At 43.7% G+C, this 20,338-nt stretch overlaps 1 protein-coding gene across 1 annotated transcript in view; it reads right to left on the bottom strand.

Annotated features, from left to right (window-relative positions):
* The window catches only part of MPPED2 (metallophosphoesterase domain containing 2), a 157,953-nt gene extending 138,432 nt beyond the window's left edge, over window positions 1-19,521 (bottom strand). The window contains exons 1-2 of the mRNA XM_054585970.1: window positions 19,423-19,521; window positions 13,664-13,912 (exon numbers count right to left, since the gene is read on the bottom strand). Of these exons, the coding sequence (XP_054441945.1) occupies window positions 13,664-13,791 (128 nt within the window). The 5' untranslated portion in view covers window positions 13,792-13,912; window positions 19,423-19,521. The remainder of the gene's footprint in view (window positions 1-13,663; window positions 13,913-19,422) is intronic.
* Window positions 19,522-20,338: the final 817 nt, after the last annotated feature.

Here is a 20,338-nt window from a genome sequence, read left to right as displayed (position 1 = left end):
GAGCCTTATCATGCCTCTCTGAACTGACTCCAATTCATCAAAAATGTAGGAGCAGGTTATATATGGCACCCTCCAATAACTGAAACACACCAATAAATTTGCAAAATGTAGGACTCAGCACCAAAAAAAAAATATATATATATATATATATATATATAAATACAGATATAGATAATGGAGAAATCCCCACAGCTATTGCAGAACTCCATGCAGCTTGCGTCTCCTCTGTGCAGTCTGGAATCATGCATAATGCAACACCGCAACTGCTAACAGCAGGCGCGCACCAGATAATTTACACTTGTTTTTATGGACACGAGGAACTGATCTTTGAAGCTGTCCCTAATGAGATTCCGCTTGGCCCTAACAGCATCCTGAGAGAGTGTTCCGGTTTTCTACTTGGCATCCGGTGCATATTTATAATGCAGAATACAAGCTCATTTAACTTGCACATGTGGATTTTGGTGTCTTCCCTATTTTACAGAAGACTTTCGTATAGCAAGGAGCACTGACTCCTCAATTACTAACCCACACTTTCCTTAAACAATGTCGCTACCAGTCGCTACAGGTACCCATCAAACAGGCAGGTCCACTAAATGGCTTCTACCTACAGCGCAAAAAGCTTCCCCAATTCTAGTCCACACTCAAGTCCAGAAACTCAATTAGGTCCTCCGCCAAAGGCCACCTCCAGAAAACCTAATTATGCAATGCCCTCCTTGCTAGACACAGTCGCAAGGACAGCTGGGGAGGAAAACCTAAAGTCAGCCACCTAAACGCAAAACTTCTTGCCCCAAAGTTCTTGCAATGCAAACCTCTCTTTCTTATTATCTCCCCACTTTTAAGTTCTGCTTCATGTAAAATTCTTTCTTAAGCGTGGCACTTTACACAGGCTTTTTTTACCACTTGGTTTTCAAAAGTTTATAGTGGAGTCACCCATAATTAGAGCTCCATTACATACTTACTTTGAATTCCATTTGTTTTACCTTTAAATCAAAACTTTTAAAAGGTTTTCCATTACTAACTATATCACACCAATGTTGTTATGATGGTATTATCCGCACTTAACACAAATCACAGATTTCTGTCAAAATAGTTACTCTGTAAGAGCTTGAAGAGTTTACTATTTCAATAGAAAAAACAAGTTGTGTTAAAAATACATCCAAGTACAGAATAAAATTGCACAATTCCCATGATAACAGATGACCTGTTTTCATGGCCTTCATTTCCGGTAAACTCTACATATTAGGGGTAGCTGTCAGTCAGACGCCCAGTAATCTGAAATACATCCTAATTAATGTCACCCTTCTAACCAATGATTGTTGACTCCAAACAGGATCAACAAATGAACATTTTACATGGAGTTTAAACAATATACTTCCCAACGCCTCAGTTTTTAAGTTAAAGAACAATATAGGACACCCAAATATTTAGGGTCCAGTTGAAAGTGAAACTTTAATGTTTTCCTATGTTAGAAATGAGAGTTTACTACTGTCAATGTAAAAGTCAACTAAAAGCAGAACAGATTATAGAGTTAGTTAGGAGTATTAGAAATACTCACTCTGAGCTTCATCCAGCTCCATCCTGAAAAAAACATGGGAGACTTATAAGTTACCCTTTTTAAAGTCAAGTCTAAACACATGCTCTCAAAATGAATGAATGATTACAAGGGAGCCCACAGTAAGAGAATACTGAATCCTTGCACACTCAACTCTCATTCATTCATTCAATAGGCACCTGAAGTGTGTGTACTGTGCCTAATGCTGTGACAGGTGCTATAGATAGAGACAAGCAAAAAAGTAAAAGAAAAAATAAAAACAGAGAGCTGCTGACTTCATAGAGTGTAGAACCCAGTGGAAGACAGTCTTTTCACAACAATTAGAAAATACATTTACGGTAAGTGTGATCAAGAGAAAACATTACTTGTAGTTATTCTGGGTTCACCTAATCTAGACAGAAGGTCCAGAGTTCCCTAAAGAAGTGACAAGGTGGAGGGGAGGAAGCAGTATTTAGAGAGGAGGGCTCTGTGGACACCATTCTGGGCCTCAGAGTTCAGGACCAGCCTGCTCTCTCCCCACACGTCTCAGTACCTCTCCACTTGGAAAAATTAAAAATACAAAATGCAGGGGCATACCTAGAAAGTTGGATTTACAACATATCTTCCCTTCTATGTCGGCACCGAATCCAGGCGGGATGGAAACCTTGGGAAAAATTCGGCAGACAGATCACCAAAGTTGGCACTAAGTGCTGCCAAATGTCTGGCTGGCACCAATGTACAGGCTCAATTGGCCATAAAAAACCTCACTGTAGTCTTGCTCCTCTCAAAGGAAATCATTTTGCAATCCACAATGAGGCTTACCCAGAGGCCAGTCTTAGGGGGAGGCCTTGAATTTGGAGCTTAACTCAATTGCACAGTTTAGGGCAAGCGGTTCAGGTTTCAGATGGGCAGTCAGGTAATCTGATCCCATCCGAGTTTTAATGGCTTCTAAGAAATCCAAAGTGTTAAATCCTTTTCCCAGCCTCCCCCAGAGCGGTCTAAGGGCGCTTTTTGCCAGCCTCCGTTCTCCTCCCCCCAGTCTCTTATTCTCATACTCAAAGTGTAACTAAGTCTGAGACACTCATTTAATACTCATTTCTTAATCCGAAAGTCTGATCAAAATCTGTGTTCTAAAAATGTTTAAAAAACACCAAAGGAGGGAGAGAGGGAGGACAGGAGGGAGGGAGGAAGGGAGGGAGGGGGAGGAGGGTGGAATAAAAGAATAATGAAGTAGAATATGTAGAAATGGTGTTTTATTTCAGGGACAACGTTATTATGAGTTCTTATGAGCCTGGGAAGAACGTTTTCTGGTTCTGTGTAAACCAAAGGCAGCAAACCCGGGCAGAATCCACAACTCCAGTAATCGCCTCATCTCTGAGAGTTCCACTGTCCCAGCCAGAAGGCAGGGAGCTGAGCTAAGTGTTTATTAAATCTGTGCCCTGGCTATCAGGAGGCTAACATAGACTAAATCCTTCCCTCCCAGTGTGGGAATCGCTTGAAAGACAGAGCAACCCTAAAACTTTAAAAGCAGGAGGAAAAAATCAAGAAAAACTTCACAACAAGAATAAAAAAGACACACCACACTTAATGGCAATTATTATTAATTATTGTACTTAATAATAACTACCACGCATGATACTGAGGTATTGTGCTCAGCTCTTTCCTAAGCCCTAAGCATCATCTACTATAACCTTCACCGTTACCTATTACAGCATATATGTTATTATAATCCCCACGGTAAAGATGAGACACTCATAGTAGAGAATGTAAATGAACACATGCAAGGGCCACGGGGATAAAGAAACAGGCTGGATTCTGGATATACTTTGTTGGGGTTTTTTTTGGAACTTTTCAAGTGATTTCTTTTTTTATATTTTTAAATGTGCCTACATTTCTGCTTAGCAACCACCACTCCACTCCCAAAACGCTCCCCTCCAAAATACACACAACTCGTTCTTCTCTCTCCTTTTCCTCTGTTTACGGCTTTATTAGGATACTAAGTCCAACCGTGGCTCTTGCAGCCCGAGGGGCAGCCCCTTGCAAAGCAGCACTGTTTGTTTATAAGGTGACACAACCTCCCCTGCAGAGCGTGGGGGCACGATTAAAATCTACTAATGGCCAGAAAGCTCATTTTCATTCTACACTTGACAAAATAAACACCTCGTAAAAGCAGGTAAGCAGAAGCTACTTCTCACTCTGGGCTGCTTTGTCTTAATAACCTTTGAAAGGGAGGAACCGGCTACAGGGGGCTTCCAGGCTCTGGCATACACCAAACACAATTAAGGCACCAGGAGAGGGCAAAACCCCTTATGTAAAGGTAATTTTTTTTTTCCTCGAAAGGGGGTACCTCCCCTAAATACAGACCGATGGTGAATTGCAAAGATTCTTTCAGTGCAAAGTCTGGCTGCAGTAGCGGGATCTAACTGAGCCTGATTTTAAAAACAGTACATTTGATTTCCCTGAAACCAGTTCCTAAAAGGGCTGATTTTTTCCCCCTCTTTTGTCCATAGCAAATGAAGCTCCACTTACACGTTGGAGGAAATATTACAAAACATCCCCTTTTTTCTCAAAGTGCAGAATTTATGGTAACAGATAATTAACAACAAATGACAAACAATCTGAGTAGTAAAGGTCCCAGTTTGGTTGCCAAGATGATGGTATCAAATTCCAAGATAAACAGAGGAGCGTGCCGGCTGCCATTAGCGTGGTGGAGGGGTCGAGATGGAGCGATGCAAAACAGACTAGCCACCCGCCACCAAGGGCATGGTGTGGGGCAACAACCTCCCACGGGGTTATGAATTCCCTTCTGAATTCTCGAGTGGGCAGGGGGGTAGGACAAGGTTTATTCCACTGTACTGAACAGGACACCCAAGCCTTTATCCTTCACATGGAGAAAACCTTAGATTCTTCTTTGAACTGCATTATGGAAGAATCAGGAATTACTCTCCTTTCGGAGTTTACGCCACCTTCCTACTCTGTTCCTTCTTCCCAAAGATTGACCCCTCCCCATTCCTCTTTCCTCTTAAGTTTGAGACAGAATACGTTCCAATGCTACCAGCTGTGCCCAAAATGTGAGGGTTAAGAGCAGAGTGAAAACAAGTTAACCTGTAAAAGTCAGAGCACAACATATGGTAAGGCTCCTTGATACTAACAGATGGCGAACCTTGGGAAACCGCAATTTCAGATATTTTTACATTTCTCAAAAGCAAGTTCATGGTTCACTATTTGTCAGATGGATTTTTTTAAAATATTGAAACACAAACCTAAAGTTTTGAATTACCTAACAAACTCTTCCTTCACAGAGATCAAAACAAGTCAAAGTATTAAAAATTGCTATGTCAGTCCTTGCAAATGCTGGAGTCATTGGTATGTAGAATTAGCATGCATGTCCCAGAAAGCTAAGGTGCTGTTTGTCCTATCTCCTTGTTGACTTATGTTTGGGAATGCTGGCACTCTCCTGGTTGGTAGTGTCAAGCCCAAGGCCAGGGGCATCACAGCCTGCAAGGAAGAGTTACAAGCTAATGAATAGATCTGCTAGGCCCTCCCTCTCTCTCTCCTTTATACATACCCTCAGTTTTTACTTCTCCATAAAACAAACATCTTCTCATTACATGCCCTGCCTACCCAAGCAGGACCAGTGTGCAAAAGTTGGTAATTAAAAAAAAAAAAAGGAATATATTAAATATAAGGCAGAACCAAGAGCAATGGGTAAGATATTTGTCATTTTTAAAATATTTATCTAATACAGTCTAATAGGGCCTGTGGTAATCTCTGAACTCTTAGGGCAAAGCAAAATGAAACAAAAGGGAGAAAAGTTTTCCAAAACTCAGGACCAAAATAGAGCTGTTAAAATGTCTGTGTCACAGCAAAAGTCTCGGTCTTTCAGGAAATTAGAGAAACATGCTGAGGTTGCTTAGCTGGTGGGAGACTTAATTTTTTTTTTCTTGATTTCGGTTTTAAGTCCTTGTGCAAAACACATTTTTAAACAAATGTACAATATGCAAATGCTCTGAAACTTGGTCTGTGGCCCAAATACTTAAAACCAAATACCACAAGTGAGCCACTTTCCTTAACCAGTAAGCAGACATGCCCAAATAGCCCACTGCAAGATGGAGAAAGATTATAATTCCAAGAATTACCGAATCTTTGACCTGGAAGATTTCAGAGACTGTCTGCACAAAGAAATAAATGACTCTGAGTCAAGCCCACATTATAGTGTAAGGTCTCGCTATCTTTTAAGAAAGCCAACTTCAAGAATGGTTTAATTCGCACTTGGAATATTAAAGCTCAGTAATAGCAAGTACTAAAAACTTACCTCTGCTTTATTAAATGGTGCTAGTTTTTCTTTTTCTTTTTTTTAAACTAACGTCAAGAGCTTTACTAGTTAATATAAAACTGCACAAAAATTTAAACTAACTAGAGGGGCTTATATTCTGGATTTGTGGGAAAAAGGAAAAAAAAATACAAAAAGCCTGCAAATATGCCTTTTCTTATTTGCATACATTTCACCCTTCTACAGGGGCAGAAATTGAAAAAAAAATCTTCAAGGCAAAATATGCAGACCAAATACTGCGAGAGCCAATAAATCCAACAGAGCTTCCTCTTTGCAGAGTCAGTGTTTCTACACAAAGCCTAAAAGTGTACTTTCTACATTTAAAAAAATAAAAGGCAGTCTAACATGGTGGTCTGCAAAAGTGTGGTGGTTTTATCCGTACTGTTATTGAAATAATAGCCCAATCATGCCAGGGCAGCTACTGTAACATCTAGTTTTCAATACACCATGAAAATCTAAAAGGGAAAAAGACGTGGGAAGGAGAGAGCTCAGGAAATACTGCAGAGGAATAAAAACGGGCTGATGGATAGATCTTCAGAGACTCAGTGAGCTTTTCTCCTTTCTGAAAACAGAACTACCTAGGGTTTTTTTATACAAGATGTGGTAGATTCAGTGGCACTGGCTCTGTTTTTAGATCTTAAAAATCTACATCATCATAAGCTCTAAAGTCTCAGAATTAGAATTAAACACATCTCATATACGGACTCTCTATCACATTACTTCCTGTTTAGCTTGCCTTGCCATTATGCGTATTTTTATCAAAACATGTCCAAGAAAAAAGGTTTTTTTTTTTTAAAAAAAAAACCACCTGTATTTAGAGGAATAGATACATTCAATCCGTAAGGATAGGATGGTTTTCCAGTTTTACATGTCCATTAATGGGCAGTGGCCACACTTTCCCTAGGAATCTTTCTTCACTTCTATAAATGTAGGTATTTCAGAATTTGAAATCCAGAAATACCATATTACTGAGGACCTGCTTTATTTATCAAAATTCCTTACTCTCCCAAGAGTTAAATAACCAAACAAACAAACAAAAAATACTACCCAGTTGTGCAACACATAGCTAGGATTCTAAGAACAAATCCATATGGAAAAAAAAAATCTAATTTTCGACTGGCTTTTTAATGCTCGAATGCAAAACAAAGAAATCTACAGAAGAGGAAAAAAGTCAGCTCCACAACGAAGTCAGACTGTCACGGACCACAAGACCAGTACCCTCAGGGAGTGTAGAGGAAAAAGAACTTATTTTTAAAAAGAAATGAGAGAGGAAAAGAAAAATACCCTGTGTTTATATATGAGTGCAAACTAAAAGGGCCATTCAGCATCTCCACGATGAATTTCAGATTGAAAACATTAAGAAAAATTATGGCCATGCTAATGTGCAGGCCAGTGATAAATTTGTAATGAGAATGAGAATGAAAAAGTGGCTCACCACGAGGAAAAGGTTTAGATTTTTTTTTTTTTTTTTTGGCAAACAGCTAATGCAGGCCAGCTCCGTAGGAAAGGATGAATTTCTACCTTGTTTATCAAGTGCAGTTTTACAGAGCCCCAGACATTCGTTCATTCATTGATGTTACCCACCCTCTGTCTGAGAGGCAGGGGTCGCTTCTCCTCTCCCGCCACCGTAGCACCACGATGCCGACTCCTTGCTACATTTCTTTTCCATGCAGAATATTACTAAATGGTGTGGAAGTTGTGCTCTTCATTTCACAGAGACTAAAGGTAAGAAACAGGAGAAATCCTAAACTGCCAGAGTGAGAAGGAATGATGCTAAAGGGCATCAAGTCTAATAGCTGGGAAGGCACCTGAAATCCAGAGAAGCTCAACCTGTTTAGGATCATGGCCCTAATTCATGACCAAGCCAGGGCTGGAATCTTGGTGCCTTAAAACACTCAGGTAGTCTCCTATAGCAAACCGGTTATTTACTGATACTGTAGACTCTGTCAGTTACCAAAAATGAATGTGAAGCTCCTTCTTAAAAAAATTCCCCTTCAGGTACACGACGAAGAAGCAGGAGGATCCTGGGCACTGCTCTCGCCTTCCCACCCATGAGCACGCTGAATTATACTGAACCCACGAGCAGCCTTTGGTCTAGTGCTTGATAGTAACATGAAACAGAAGACGGTATCACCTAAGGTAGGTAGGCCCAGAGTGAGTCTTTATTGCACATCCTGAAGACAAAGCCAAGCACTTGGAGACAAATTACATTTTTATCACCCTTTTAAAAAATGTTTTCATCATAAAACTATTACATAATTGTTAATTATATAAAATTAAAAAATGAAAGGTCTTTACCAACACTCCCTCTGCAAGTTCATTCCCAAATTTATTCCCCACTAATGCTGGTATTTATCTTTCCACACACTTTTACTTTTTTTTTAATTAAATGACACCGTTCTATAACACTCTTCTGTAATTTTGTTTTTGCACCTAAGACACCTAATACAACCCTGAAATGAGCATTTACTTCCTACCATATAAGAATGGAACTTTAGACCAGAAAAACAAACAAAATCCTACAAGAATTTTGGCATCAAATGATCACCCAGATACCCTAAGCCAGGGGCCCCCAACCTCTGGGCCACATACCAGTACCGTCCTGGCCTGTTAGGAACCAGGCCACACAGCAGGAGGTGAGGAGCTCAGGGTAAGCTGGGGAAGCACTGATGGCATTACCACCTGAGCTCCACCTCCTGTCTCCCACCTCTTACCCCTCCCCTCCATGAAAAAAACTGCCTTCCAGAAAGCCGGTCCCTGATGCCAAAAAAGTTGGGGACCACTGCCCTAAATGCTTCAGATCATTTCTGATTAGCAATGCCCAAGCAAACACTAACATGCTATACAATGCAACAAAATAACAAGAGCATGGGTTGGACCTATCAGGTTTTATATCACCAAACAGTTGAGAAATAAAGATATTTTAATAACTTATACTTATCTCATGCTCACCAAATAGTGGGGAAGACCATAAATATTATCCTAGCATCAGTTTATCAAGTTCTATCTTTCAGGCATCATCTGTCATGTGCACGATCTCATTTAATGCCCACAACCATTTTAAAGGGTCATTAGCCCATTTTACAGATGAGAAGACTGAGGTTCCGTAATTTGTCCATCATGGCGCGGCCAACCCTGTAACTGCTGGGATCAGCATTTGTACAGATCTCTGATTTCAGACCGCATTCTCAGCTACCATTCCTTATTCCTTAGCCCAAACTCTGTCCTTTGCATTCAACTCTGGTTAATTATGCTTAACTCTTGACGTCTCTGTTTTAACCAGTCAGGTGGAGAGCCTAAGACATTGATGGGGGTACTAGGATCTGAGACCAGCCCAAGCAGAGGAAGGCCACTGTGATTCCCCTGAGAACAGCCAGGCAACATTCAGCTCACCGGATTCCTTCTCCCCTGGGACAGTCACCCCCACGCAGTAACTAGAGGTAGGTGAGACACTACTAAGCTGTGATCTCAAAAGACACTTAAGTCAGGACACCTGTCAACCATTACAACCAAAAATCCCTCCCAGGAAAGTTTGCTGGCCAAAATGTACCAGTGAGTTATTTTCTTATTTATTCGATTATTTATACTCTAATGATTTTCAAAATGAACAGAGAAAGCTTAGAATAAAAACCACAGAATCAATAGAATAATCATTAATGTTAATATCTAATATTTATTAAGTATAGACCACATACTAACACTCCTCTAACAAATTTACAATACTGGTTTTAACGTTCAAAGCAACCTTTTAAGATAAGCATTACTTTTACTGTCCGCATTTTACAAATAGAAAAAAAAAAACACACAGAAAAGTGAACACATTTCTCCATGTTTGGTTCCAAAGCTAGTAAGTGGTGCAACCAGGTTTTAAATCCAACCATCTGATTCCCCTAGAGACGTTCACCACCCCTGCTACAGTGTCTCCCCAGAACAAGGGTCAAAGACCCAGAGCTAAGTAAGATCCCAGGATCACTTGTAAGTAGTATATAATTGTCTAACCACTATGTTATACATGCGAAACCAATATAAAATAATAGTGGATGTAAGCCTTAATTGAAAAATAAATATTTTTTTAGAAAAGAAGACCCCAAGAGTGTTGACAAACAAAGACATAGGCAAACAAAATAACTAAAACTGAAAATAAAATTTGACTTGAGCTTCTTAACAAGCAATCCTTAAAGAAAAGGGTGAAGAATTAACCTCAGTAGAATGACCAACCGTCCTGCTGAGCATGGGGGCACGGGAGTTTTTCAGTGCAAAAACTGAGATGGCTGCATACTCTACTGAAAAGGTCTTATAATATTTTATTAGGCCTCAGATAATTGAAAACATACGAAATCATTATGGGTGTTTTCAAACCTACATTGGGTCCTTTAGCACCTCCTCCCACCATCATTAAGTACTAAATAATTTTCTCAACAGTCTTCTTGGGAAAGATGAAAGGGTTGAAGAAAAATGAAGTCCTGTTAGTTGTTGGTTTTCAATCATCACATCTATTAGTGTGCTCAAGAGTCTGGGTAAGAGAGGCACACAAATTCTAGGTTAAATTCTGCCCTGCCAACTCCAGCTCTGTTTTAATTTTCCTTCCCAAGGTCATTTAGAATTGCTTTCTCTAAAAAAAAAAAAATCTTCCCTATGTCACAGGCAGAGATGCAGGCCAGTGGTTTTCAGACCACTTGGAGGCAGCCTCATCGGAGCTCACAAGTAACAGCAAACCAAGACCAAGCAGTAAACTTCTTAAAGCCAGGTGAACAACAGCTCTGAAACCAGTGATGAGCTTCAGGAAGATGGAGACCGTGTCTTATGTACCTGTGTTCCCCCCACAGCAACACCCTGCAAATAAATATTGTCTTAGTTGCAATCTTCATCTTAGTGTGTGAGAGCCATAAGATCCGTAACTATCATTTGGTGTAAATGTTTACAGGTGAGTAGACTGAGGCCTCAATGAGGAAAGTAAATTGCCCAAGGTAGGTCACGAAGCTAAAGTGAGACTAAATGAATTAAAGAGGAAGTGAGCTATTCCTTGACTAGGGTGAGAAAACCCCAACGAGGTTGTATGAAAGAAAACAAAGGATCATTTAAGGGAGCAAGGTTATAACTCCAATCCAGGTGATCTGTCACAGGTCTTCACAGCCCTCAGTTGTTAAGTGAAAATGATAAACAAATGACTGAAGAATCCCATGCAAATTATAGGAGCAACTATTTTAAGTGGAAAAGACAAAATATCTTCAGGGACAGAAGCAAGCTCTGCATGATATGTTGAAAATTTCACAAAAACTATAGAAATTTTAGACTAAATGTTTTATGGATATTTTCCAGCCAATTTTAGTTTCTATTTAGACTAAAGGCAATCTCTTTAAAATATATATATAACACTCTCGCATTTCACCAAGATATTCAGATGCCTCATATGGCCCAGCCACGGTGACAGGGCATCAAGCACGAAACAGCAAAGGCAAGGAAAAGGTGAGCCAAGATCTTGGCGGTAATGCATACATCTTCAATCAAACACTCATAATGTTAAAATGGCTCAGAAAAATTCCAATGAAAACCTCCGAATCTCAAACATAATTTCTCATCTCAATGCCCAATCAAATCAATGGATGGATCAATCAATCAATCAGTACTTCTGAACACCCTGTTACCTACTCAATCCCTGGAGACAGAGAACAGTAATAATGGAGATGGTAGGGTTTGAAATAAATGCCATGTGACTAGGGGCATTGTGTGTGGGGTTGGAGTGCACAGTCAATTTGGACTGGGAGAGAGAGAAGAGGTTTCATAGGCAGAGAGAAGCCTGAACTGGCTCGGCGGCATCTGATGAGCAGAGCAGAAATGGAAGTCGTTCTGCCGTGAGAAACAGCGAAAAGGGTGTCACCAAGATGGGAAGGCTCAAGGTGTGCTCAGGTGACAGTGAACCAAGTTGTGTGGCTAAAGCAAAGGGTTCAGGGAGCATGCCTTCAATGGATGAGGAAGGTGAAAAGGCAAGCTGGACCCAGCTCATGAAGAATCTTCTACTCCAAGGTAGGAAGGCAGGCTGGTGAAAGGGCGACGCAGCTCTCCAGGCTGCCTCGGCAAACCCCATTTTTCAAGACTTCGAATATGTCACGGCCAGATCTAAGCAGGTTAGTTCTAAGGTTACATGATTTTTTTAAATATCTCTGTGCATTCACAGTTCAGGAGTGGAATCTTATGGCTACCAACAAGTGAAGACTAAAGTGAGAGTCATTTTCCAAGAAATCTGGGGCAAAACATACTTTCTTTTGCCTGAAAGACAACAGAATCTACAAAGTTCTTTGCAACTCATTAAACCAAAACGTCACCCCACCGAAATAGAGCTAAAAGAATCCTAAGTTCAGTTGCACAGATTCTATCACATATTTGAAGAAAAGTACATTATTAGAAGAATAAAAGAAGTATTTGAAATGAATACATAGTTATTGTTCAGAAAAACCATTTTAAAAGAGAAAAATTGTATTCACCTGAAAACTTTTCCTTAAAACCATATTAGTAATCCTTCATAATCATGAATATAATCTGATTTAAAGCAAGTATAAAATTCTTAGAAATAGTTTAGCATGAACCATTTGAAGGATTTCTTTCTCTTTCTGTTTTTCTTTTAAAGAAATCCCCCATCACAGCTAATTGAGTGGCTCTACTGGATATACTCGCAAAGTAACATCCTACTTTTACACTTATACCCAGGCAGTCAAGAGAAAGATCTTTTTGTTTGGTTAGTGTTTCTAAATTTGAGGGGGGATGTGTGTGTGTGTTGGGGGAGGGCGGTCCTACTATTTTTTAAATGCTCAAATAAAACAATTACTAAAAAAAGAAAAAGAGCTTGTGACTTAGACATGCCCTGAGTTCAGTTTTCCCAGAATGGCAAAAACAGTCAACAGAGTCCTAACCTCCTTTCTCTCTCGACTATACAATAGTTTTCAAAGAGGTTTAGTCCTACTACGAAAGACTCATGTTAGACATTGGAAGGGTCTCATAGATAATTAGCGCCAGGCCTTGAGTAACAAGGGAGATGGTGACCTTTTGCCCCATCTGCTGAAAGCCCAGCACATCCTATGGCAGAGGAACAGAAAAAGCTGGTGTGAGCCCAGGTGCCGCAAACCCCTTGCCTCTTGATTTCTCCCACACTTTGTTCCTGAAACAGTCTAAACCATATATGATTTAAATAGTATTAGGGAGCGAGAGAAAAGTACAATTCTGGAAGCAAGAGCTCCACTGCTGCTTAGTCCTTTGTTCCCCACATTGTTTGAGTCGTGCACAGGCAGCACACGTCCCATTAGCAACAGGCAAGACAACGGATTTAGCAGTGGCTCCACAATTAGTCCCGATTTAGGGCTATTTTCCAGCTAAATATAAAAGAGTAGTAAGGTGAGGGGAGCGGGGAAAAAAGGGAGAAATTTTCAAGAACTATCTCCGCATGGAGCCAGCAATACAATGTAAAGCAAACTGAGCTAGGGATGAGGAGAGACTGCCCAAATTCACTGTGTGACGTGAGGCAAATACCTTCACCTCTCTGTTGTTTTCCATAAAACATGGGCAACCTATCATTACCCAGTACAGGCTCTGAAAATCTAATGTCAAAGTGTGATTGAAAGTATTCTGAAAATCTGAAGTGCTACACAGATGTAGGGTATTGCTCCAAGCTGTATTTGGAAACAGATACGCATCTGTTTTGCAAATCATGTACCTTTTATTCTTTCTGACAGAAGTCATTAGTGACTTTCTTATTTTATGTCTATTTTCTTGACGGCTAGTTTTTAGAGTTCATGAGCAATACTTACATATGTACATGTGGCGGCTGGAATCTGCTCTGGTTGATGTTGTAATGCGTGAATGCCTGGGTGGGGTTAGAGCTGTATTCATCCACCGTTATGGTAACTTTGCCTTGAGAAGGAATCCCATGTGCCATCCTTCCTCCCTATAGGCATGAGCAATTCACAACTTTCCGGAGCAAAGGATGGAAGCAGGCATGGTGCGTTTCAGCCAATCTCTGAACCCAAGGATCTACTCATCAATACTGCTGTGCGTTTCTGGAAAAAAAAAATTATAAAATGAGAACAAAGGAAAAGAGGGTGTTCTAAGAGAGACGTCAAATGTGACACATGGACATGAAATTGGTTCAGGAAAAAAAAATCTCAATATGTGTGGCTGCCTCGTGGATACAACCTTTCCCAACTCACTACCCTGCAAGCACTTCAGAGTGGACAGTATACTCCATATGACACCACTGGCTGCTAGCAAATCATTTCAATGGCATTCAAACTAAGATTTCCTCTTTAATTATAATTATGGCACTTAACATGAATTACAGAAGGGCCATATCCACAGTTGCCATGGTGTCTAACTATAAATGGTTTGTACTCAAAGTGGGAGACTCTTCCAAACCATCTCTGCTAATTGGAATATTTGGTCTGAACAAAGTTGGTGTCATATATTAATTTGAAATCTCAATGTTTAACACAGCCATAAAACGCAATGACAAATGTAAGTTTAAAATGCTGTGCTCCTAACAATATCTGTGTGTACCTGTAGTACACCTCTCATATATGCACACATTACACATAATTTTTTCTTTCACAAGCAGCTTCCAAAATACATAGGTATCAATGCCTGGTACACATATGCATTCCGCTTGGGCAAAGAACTTTAGGTTAAGGCAAATCCTTTGTGCTAAATGTAATGTAATTTCTCAAAACACTGCAGTCACTTGGGGGAAAAGCAAATAAACACACCCAGGCTTGGACCACCACTTTGGATGCATTCATTACCGCCCCTCTACCAGCTGGGAGGGAGCAGCAAAGGAGGGCAGCCATTACGTCTACCGCCTGCCTCATTCTTGCTTGCTGATGCATAATTCTCAATTGCTGGTTTCATACTTTTTTTTTCAAGTTTCCACTAGTTGAGAATCTTCTTTTAAATGTCGATCTGTGATTTGCTGCACTGGGTTCAGAAATAAGGATGTTCACTTTTATGGCAGGTGCGCAAAGACTGAGGAAAGCCCCTCCCAGCGTGCAGGCCGCCGCAACTGACCGGTGCAGTCAAGAAGCAGCAGAGGACAGCATCGTGCTCGTGTAACCCTTGGGTAACCCACGCTCTTACGGTAAGTGCTCCCCATCAAAATACGATTGCCATGTGCACCATTAAGCTCCAGAGTCTTAGCAGCTATTGCAAATAAAAATATTTAGAATAATAAGATTAGATTTGAATTTGGCATGAAACACCTTCAATATCAAGCAAAAGGCAGATGGCCTGCTATAGGCCATTTATTTTATTATTTTACAACCCGGGGCTTGTGTAGTCCTCCATATGCTAACTGGGCTAAGAAATTCCACAGTGTTCTATTCAAATCATGGCCTTGTTCATCTTAGCAAAGCGAGCGAAACAACACCCACCTTGCCTGCGTTCCTAATGTACAAAGGCACTGCCAAGAGATAAATCCCTGGTGCGCTGGCATTTTAAACAGTGTCACTTTGGGTTCCCTTTCTTCTTCCTGGCTTCATGGGAGGTATGAGTCCTTTAAGCACCAGTTGATAGACAACCAGGCCAGTAGGATTAACGAAATTAAAATCTTTCCCTGTTCCTCTGATGTAAGATATCTGTAAGAACTGCTTACAAATCATAATGTAGCAGTTTTCATACCAAGTTTGCAGCTGTTTCCTTAATTTCCCCCACAATTATATTTTACTGTTATTTTGCATAACAGTAAAACACAACACCTGCTTCAAATTGCAGTCCTGTTCTAAGTACTGTAATTCTCTTTTGAGACACAAAGTACTGAGACACTACTGAAGCGCAAAACTGCATAATTGCGCCATGCGGAAAAGTAAATACAAATGAAAACATCTTCCTGTTATAGAAATGATTGTCATTAAAAAGAATGTTAGCCATCAAAGCACGGAGGAAAAAAATGCACATGTTCAGACTGCAAGAACTTAAAGTGTTTGCACAAATTAGAGAGTGATGTAAAAATTACATGGCAATTCTTATGTTCCTGCCATCAATGTCTATTGTGTGAAATACAGAACGTTAAGATGTGAAGGAAACAAAATTCACGTCTAGACCCTTGTGACCTCTCAGTCACAATCTCAGCACCCAGTGCTAGAAACGGATTTAAATGTTTTTGGAGCAAGCTCCCTATTTAAACTAAAAATGGCCTAGAAATAAAATATACATGCCCATTATGTAAATATCTATGCCATGACTTATAGGAGTTAGTGTTAGACCCTGCCTTTGGAAGCCTAGGAGGGATGGAACTTAGAAGGTGAGCAGCTCACACCCCTCAATGGTCCACTCTATCTGGAAGTCAGCAAAGAACTGCCTTTTCTATCAAGTGAGCATCTGTGCCTCTTTGCACCCTTGCCCCAGCAAGACAAATAGAACATCTTTTCATCAGCAAGCACAGGCCGCTCTAACTCTGAAGGGCTAAATGGGTAGCTGGCACCTTATTTGAATTCCTCTTAACCATGTTCTCTTTCAAATGTTTTATCAAAACAGCGCACCTGCAGCGTCTATCTGCTTTAATCTGGAGTCCTTTGAAGAAAATGTCAGACTGAGGCAGAGAGCCTCAAAACTTTCATAGGAACCTTACAGACAAGTCCAGAAAAGGCTTATTTTTTAAATGCTATATCTACTTTCACTCACATCACAAAGTGAACATATCTTAAGAATATTAAACATCAACACTTGGGAAAGACCTTTTTTTTGGCAAACTCTCAGAGACGGGACACTGGTCTCCCTCCTCCACCTGAAAAATCTGTTAAAAACTCAAAACAAGACAGAATGATACACTGCCTAGAACTCTCAAGAAGCTCCATCACCTTGCTTCACATATTTAGGCAGTAAAACCTTCCAAATGATCAGATTTTGGAGCATCTCATCCTCATCACACTTACATTACATTTTACATATAATATTTAAAGAGACCAGTAATTTTTTAATTTTCATTTTAGACATAAACACATTTGCTCCCCAAAACAAAGGAACTCAGTACTAAATGCCAGGAATCCTAAAGAAAAATTAAAAAAAAGGAGTTGATATTGCCAAACATCCATGCTGGTGGTAGTTTGATTTTCTATTTAAAAAAAAAAAATCATGTGAGCACAGTTTGCATTTCCTAAACAGCAACCATCTCTCCTGCCCTTGCAGTGCAACTTGCAATGTTTCCCCCGCAGCAATCTAGTTGGAAAATATTTTAAAGTCTGTTGGCAATGAAAGGATTAAAAGCTGAGGAATTAAATAACTGTCTCCACCTCCTAGACACCAGAAGTCCATTTTACCAAAAGTTTCAAAGCACCAACTCATGACCTCTCTCCCCGAGCACCGCATGTTATAGCCTATGAGAAAGGAGCCCTTGATGCCGTCGTTTAAACAAGGATGCTTTTTTTATTCACTTGCCCTAAGAAGATCGCCCGACCGCCTAGCCTGACTCTGGAGCTCGCCTGCTGCAACTCCGCCAAATTGCGCTCTCCTCCCTCTGTTGTACAGATCGAGTGATCGCTCAACTCACGCCCTTGCTTTTTATGCCCACCTCCAGTTACTCATCCCTGTATCCCAGAGCGATGCTCACAAGCCTTCGCGGCGGCTACTCCGCCAGGATTCTGGGAGGGATGCACAAAGTTCCACGTGCCTCTGTCCACAGAGCGCCCTCCCTTTCGCCGCACTTACACCTGAACTTGTCTCCAGCACTGCGGACACCCGGCTGGCACATTCTTGGGGAGAGGAAGGGCAGGACTTTTCTCCCGCGCCTCTGGCAACGCGTAGAGTCTATATATGGTGGGGCGGGGGGCGCGGAATCCTCTACTTTGGATTGGTGTGTTTGTTTTAAATCGGGGGGATGGGGGGGCTTCACCAACTACACACACACACACACACACACACACACACACACACAGCGCGCTCTCCCTGCCCTCCCGGCTCACGGCCGGTTCGTCCGGGCTACAGCTCCCCCTTCCTTCCTGGAGCACCAGCTCGCCTTACTCGCTTAGTCCCCGGTTGCCACTGCCGTCGCCTCTGCTGCCGCCGCCACAGCCGCTGCTGGCACTGCTGGCGCTCGCGGCCCCGGGCTCCGCTGGGCGCCTGTCTTTCTTTCCCTCTCCCCCAGCCCCAGATTGATTGATGACCACCGGCGGCCAATGGCTCTGACACCGCGCCATCCTCGCCGAGGCATCAGAGCCCCACACCCCCGACGTCAGTCTCCCGGGCGCGCTGGCATCCCCGAACCCTCAGAGTGGAGCCCGCGCCCCGAGCCGCCGCCGCCGCCGCCTCCATGCTCTCCGCCCGGGTACTGCCGGGCTGCTTCCCTGGAGCGACGGAGAAACGAAGGGAGGGAGCCAGCGAGCGTTGGAAGGGGGTGTGGAGACCATGGATCCCACCACTATCTCCCTCGAAAATCTTTTCTTTCACTTAAAGTTTTGTTTGTTTTTTCCATCCTGACCTGTTTGTGTTTGCAGCATCTCAAATCAATTACACATTTTTCGTGACCCGAATTTGCACTTAATTTGGGATGTGTTGGGGGGGGGAGTTAAATATGGTATACATTTACCCCACTGGGACATCCTTAATTTCTTTTTTTTGCTGATGGATTCTAACCCCTTCCCCAATCTCCAGAAAAACGCCCCCTTCACCTTCTTAGGCCGCAAGACCCCAGAATTCAAAGGCTTTACAAAGATAACCCTGTTACATGTAAATAGCAAAGAAACTCCTGCCTCTCTCCAGAAGAAATCAGGCGGCAACGGTTACTTTTTCTCGCCGCTCGTCCCCAGCCGCCCAGCCCGAGTCACCAGCTCGCTCCGCCTGCTGCGATCATGAAGACCGGAGGCGGCAGGGGAGAGCGAGGGGCGCGGGGACAAGCTGAGAAAAAGCCCCGCGCGAGGGCGGCGCGCGAGCTGGCGGCCCCGGGGGCGGCGATGGAGCGCAGCCCAAGCACAAAGCTGCGCGGCGCCTTCCCGGCCACCGCACCTCGCTCGGGCCGCCACGGGCGCCCGGGGCTCGGGCCAACACAATGCACCCGGGCCTAGGCCGGGGCGGCTCGAACACATAACCCTGGGACTTTCTAGTAAACAGCTCGCGGTGCCCTCATCCCCACCCCCATCCCCGCCACTAGGCTTTTGCCGCTGCCCCTCACCGGCACCCTTCCTCCCCTCCTAAGAAATCCCGGCGGAGGAGGGGGCGGGGACGTGGGGACCCCGAGAGGTCGGGGGCCGAGGACTGGGGGGAGGGGAGAAGAGCAGAGGGGCAAGATGGGGAGTGGGAGAGAGACAGCTCCTAAAAAAGAATTCGCTTTCGCTCGGGGGTAGAAAATAAGCCCTACTCGGGTTCCGAATTGCCCGGGAAGCGTCCGCTCACGCGAATGTCAGGGGCACCGGGGCAGCCGCGGTCCGCAGCCTCCGAGCCCCCCGCACGCGCCTCTGACAAGGCACCTCTCACCCGGGCTCCGCTTTGTGTGTGCATTTTTTTCCCTTCCTCTCGCGCTCGGCACCGGGCGCCCGGCTGCCTCCTCCCCCCTCCCCCGCCCTCCGCCTCCCTTCCCGGGGCGGATTACCTTTCCCGGGCTGCGCTCCGGGTCCGGGGGATGCCTTCAGCGCCCGGAGAGCAGGCGATCCATCGCAGAGCCGCCAGAGCCGGCGAGAGGCGCGCTAGGGGCGAGCGGGGGCGGCGAGGGGCGAGGGCGGGCCAGAACCTTCGACCCCCGAGGTCCCGCCGCGGGCTGGGGCCGGGGGCCGAGGGGCGCGGCGGGAGAGGGAGGTGGGGGGGTGGGTAGAAAGGACGAGAGCAGCCTCGATCTGGGGAGAGATCGAGCGAGGGGGCGAAGAGAGAGAGCGAGGGCGCGGCGAGCCGGAGGGAGCGGTGCAGTGACAGGGACTGCCACTGGGGTCAAAGGAGCACAGCTCCAGGAAGCAGGGCGGCCGAGGCGCCGCTCCGTGCGCGCTCCCCGGCGGGACCCCGCGCCCCCGCGTGCCCCTCCTTCAACCCCGGCCCACTCGAACCCCTGCTGGCTCCCCGAGGCCCCGGGGTTGCAGGAGGAGGAGGGAACTGAGGGCGAGGCCGTCAGCCTGCTGGTGCTCCCGGGTCAAGCAGGCGGCAGGAAGCTGAGCTGCAAGTTCATCATCATGAGTGTGATCAGGGTAAAAATGATAGGGGATCGGGGAGGGGGTGCTACGGAACCCCAGGACAAATAAAGGGAGTTTTCCCTCCAAATGGGAGTCTTTTGCAAAGAGAACACCCAGGCCTCCCACCCACCGACCTGCCAGGCGCTGTCTGGAGTCCTGGCACAGCTCCAGGGCGCAGAGCTCGCCGCTGGGGCTAGGCGAGAGGTTCAGGCATTGCGGTCAGACCAAAGAAGGCTACCCTGGGTCCCCTCCCATCTGCTGAGCTTAGGCTTTCCTGGGGGAGAGCTATGCTCTTTCTCAAGCCTTTCACCTCGCCAGTTACGTACACATACGCGCACACACCCCTTT

Source organism: Pteronotus mesoamericanus, unplaced genomic scaffold (genome assembly GCF_021234165.1).
Source record: "Pteronotus mesoamericanus isolate MK-2021 breed Mesoamerican mustached bat unplaced genomic scaffold, CSHL_Meso_final contig_90, whole genome shotgun sequence".
Taxonomy (NCBI): domain Eukaryota; kingdom Metazoa; phylum Chordata; class Mammalia; order Chiroptera; family Mormoopidae; genus Pteronotus; species Pteronotus mesoamericanus.
This window is presented reverse-complemented; position numbering and strand designations above follow the sequence as displayed.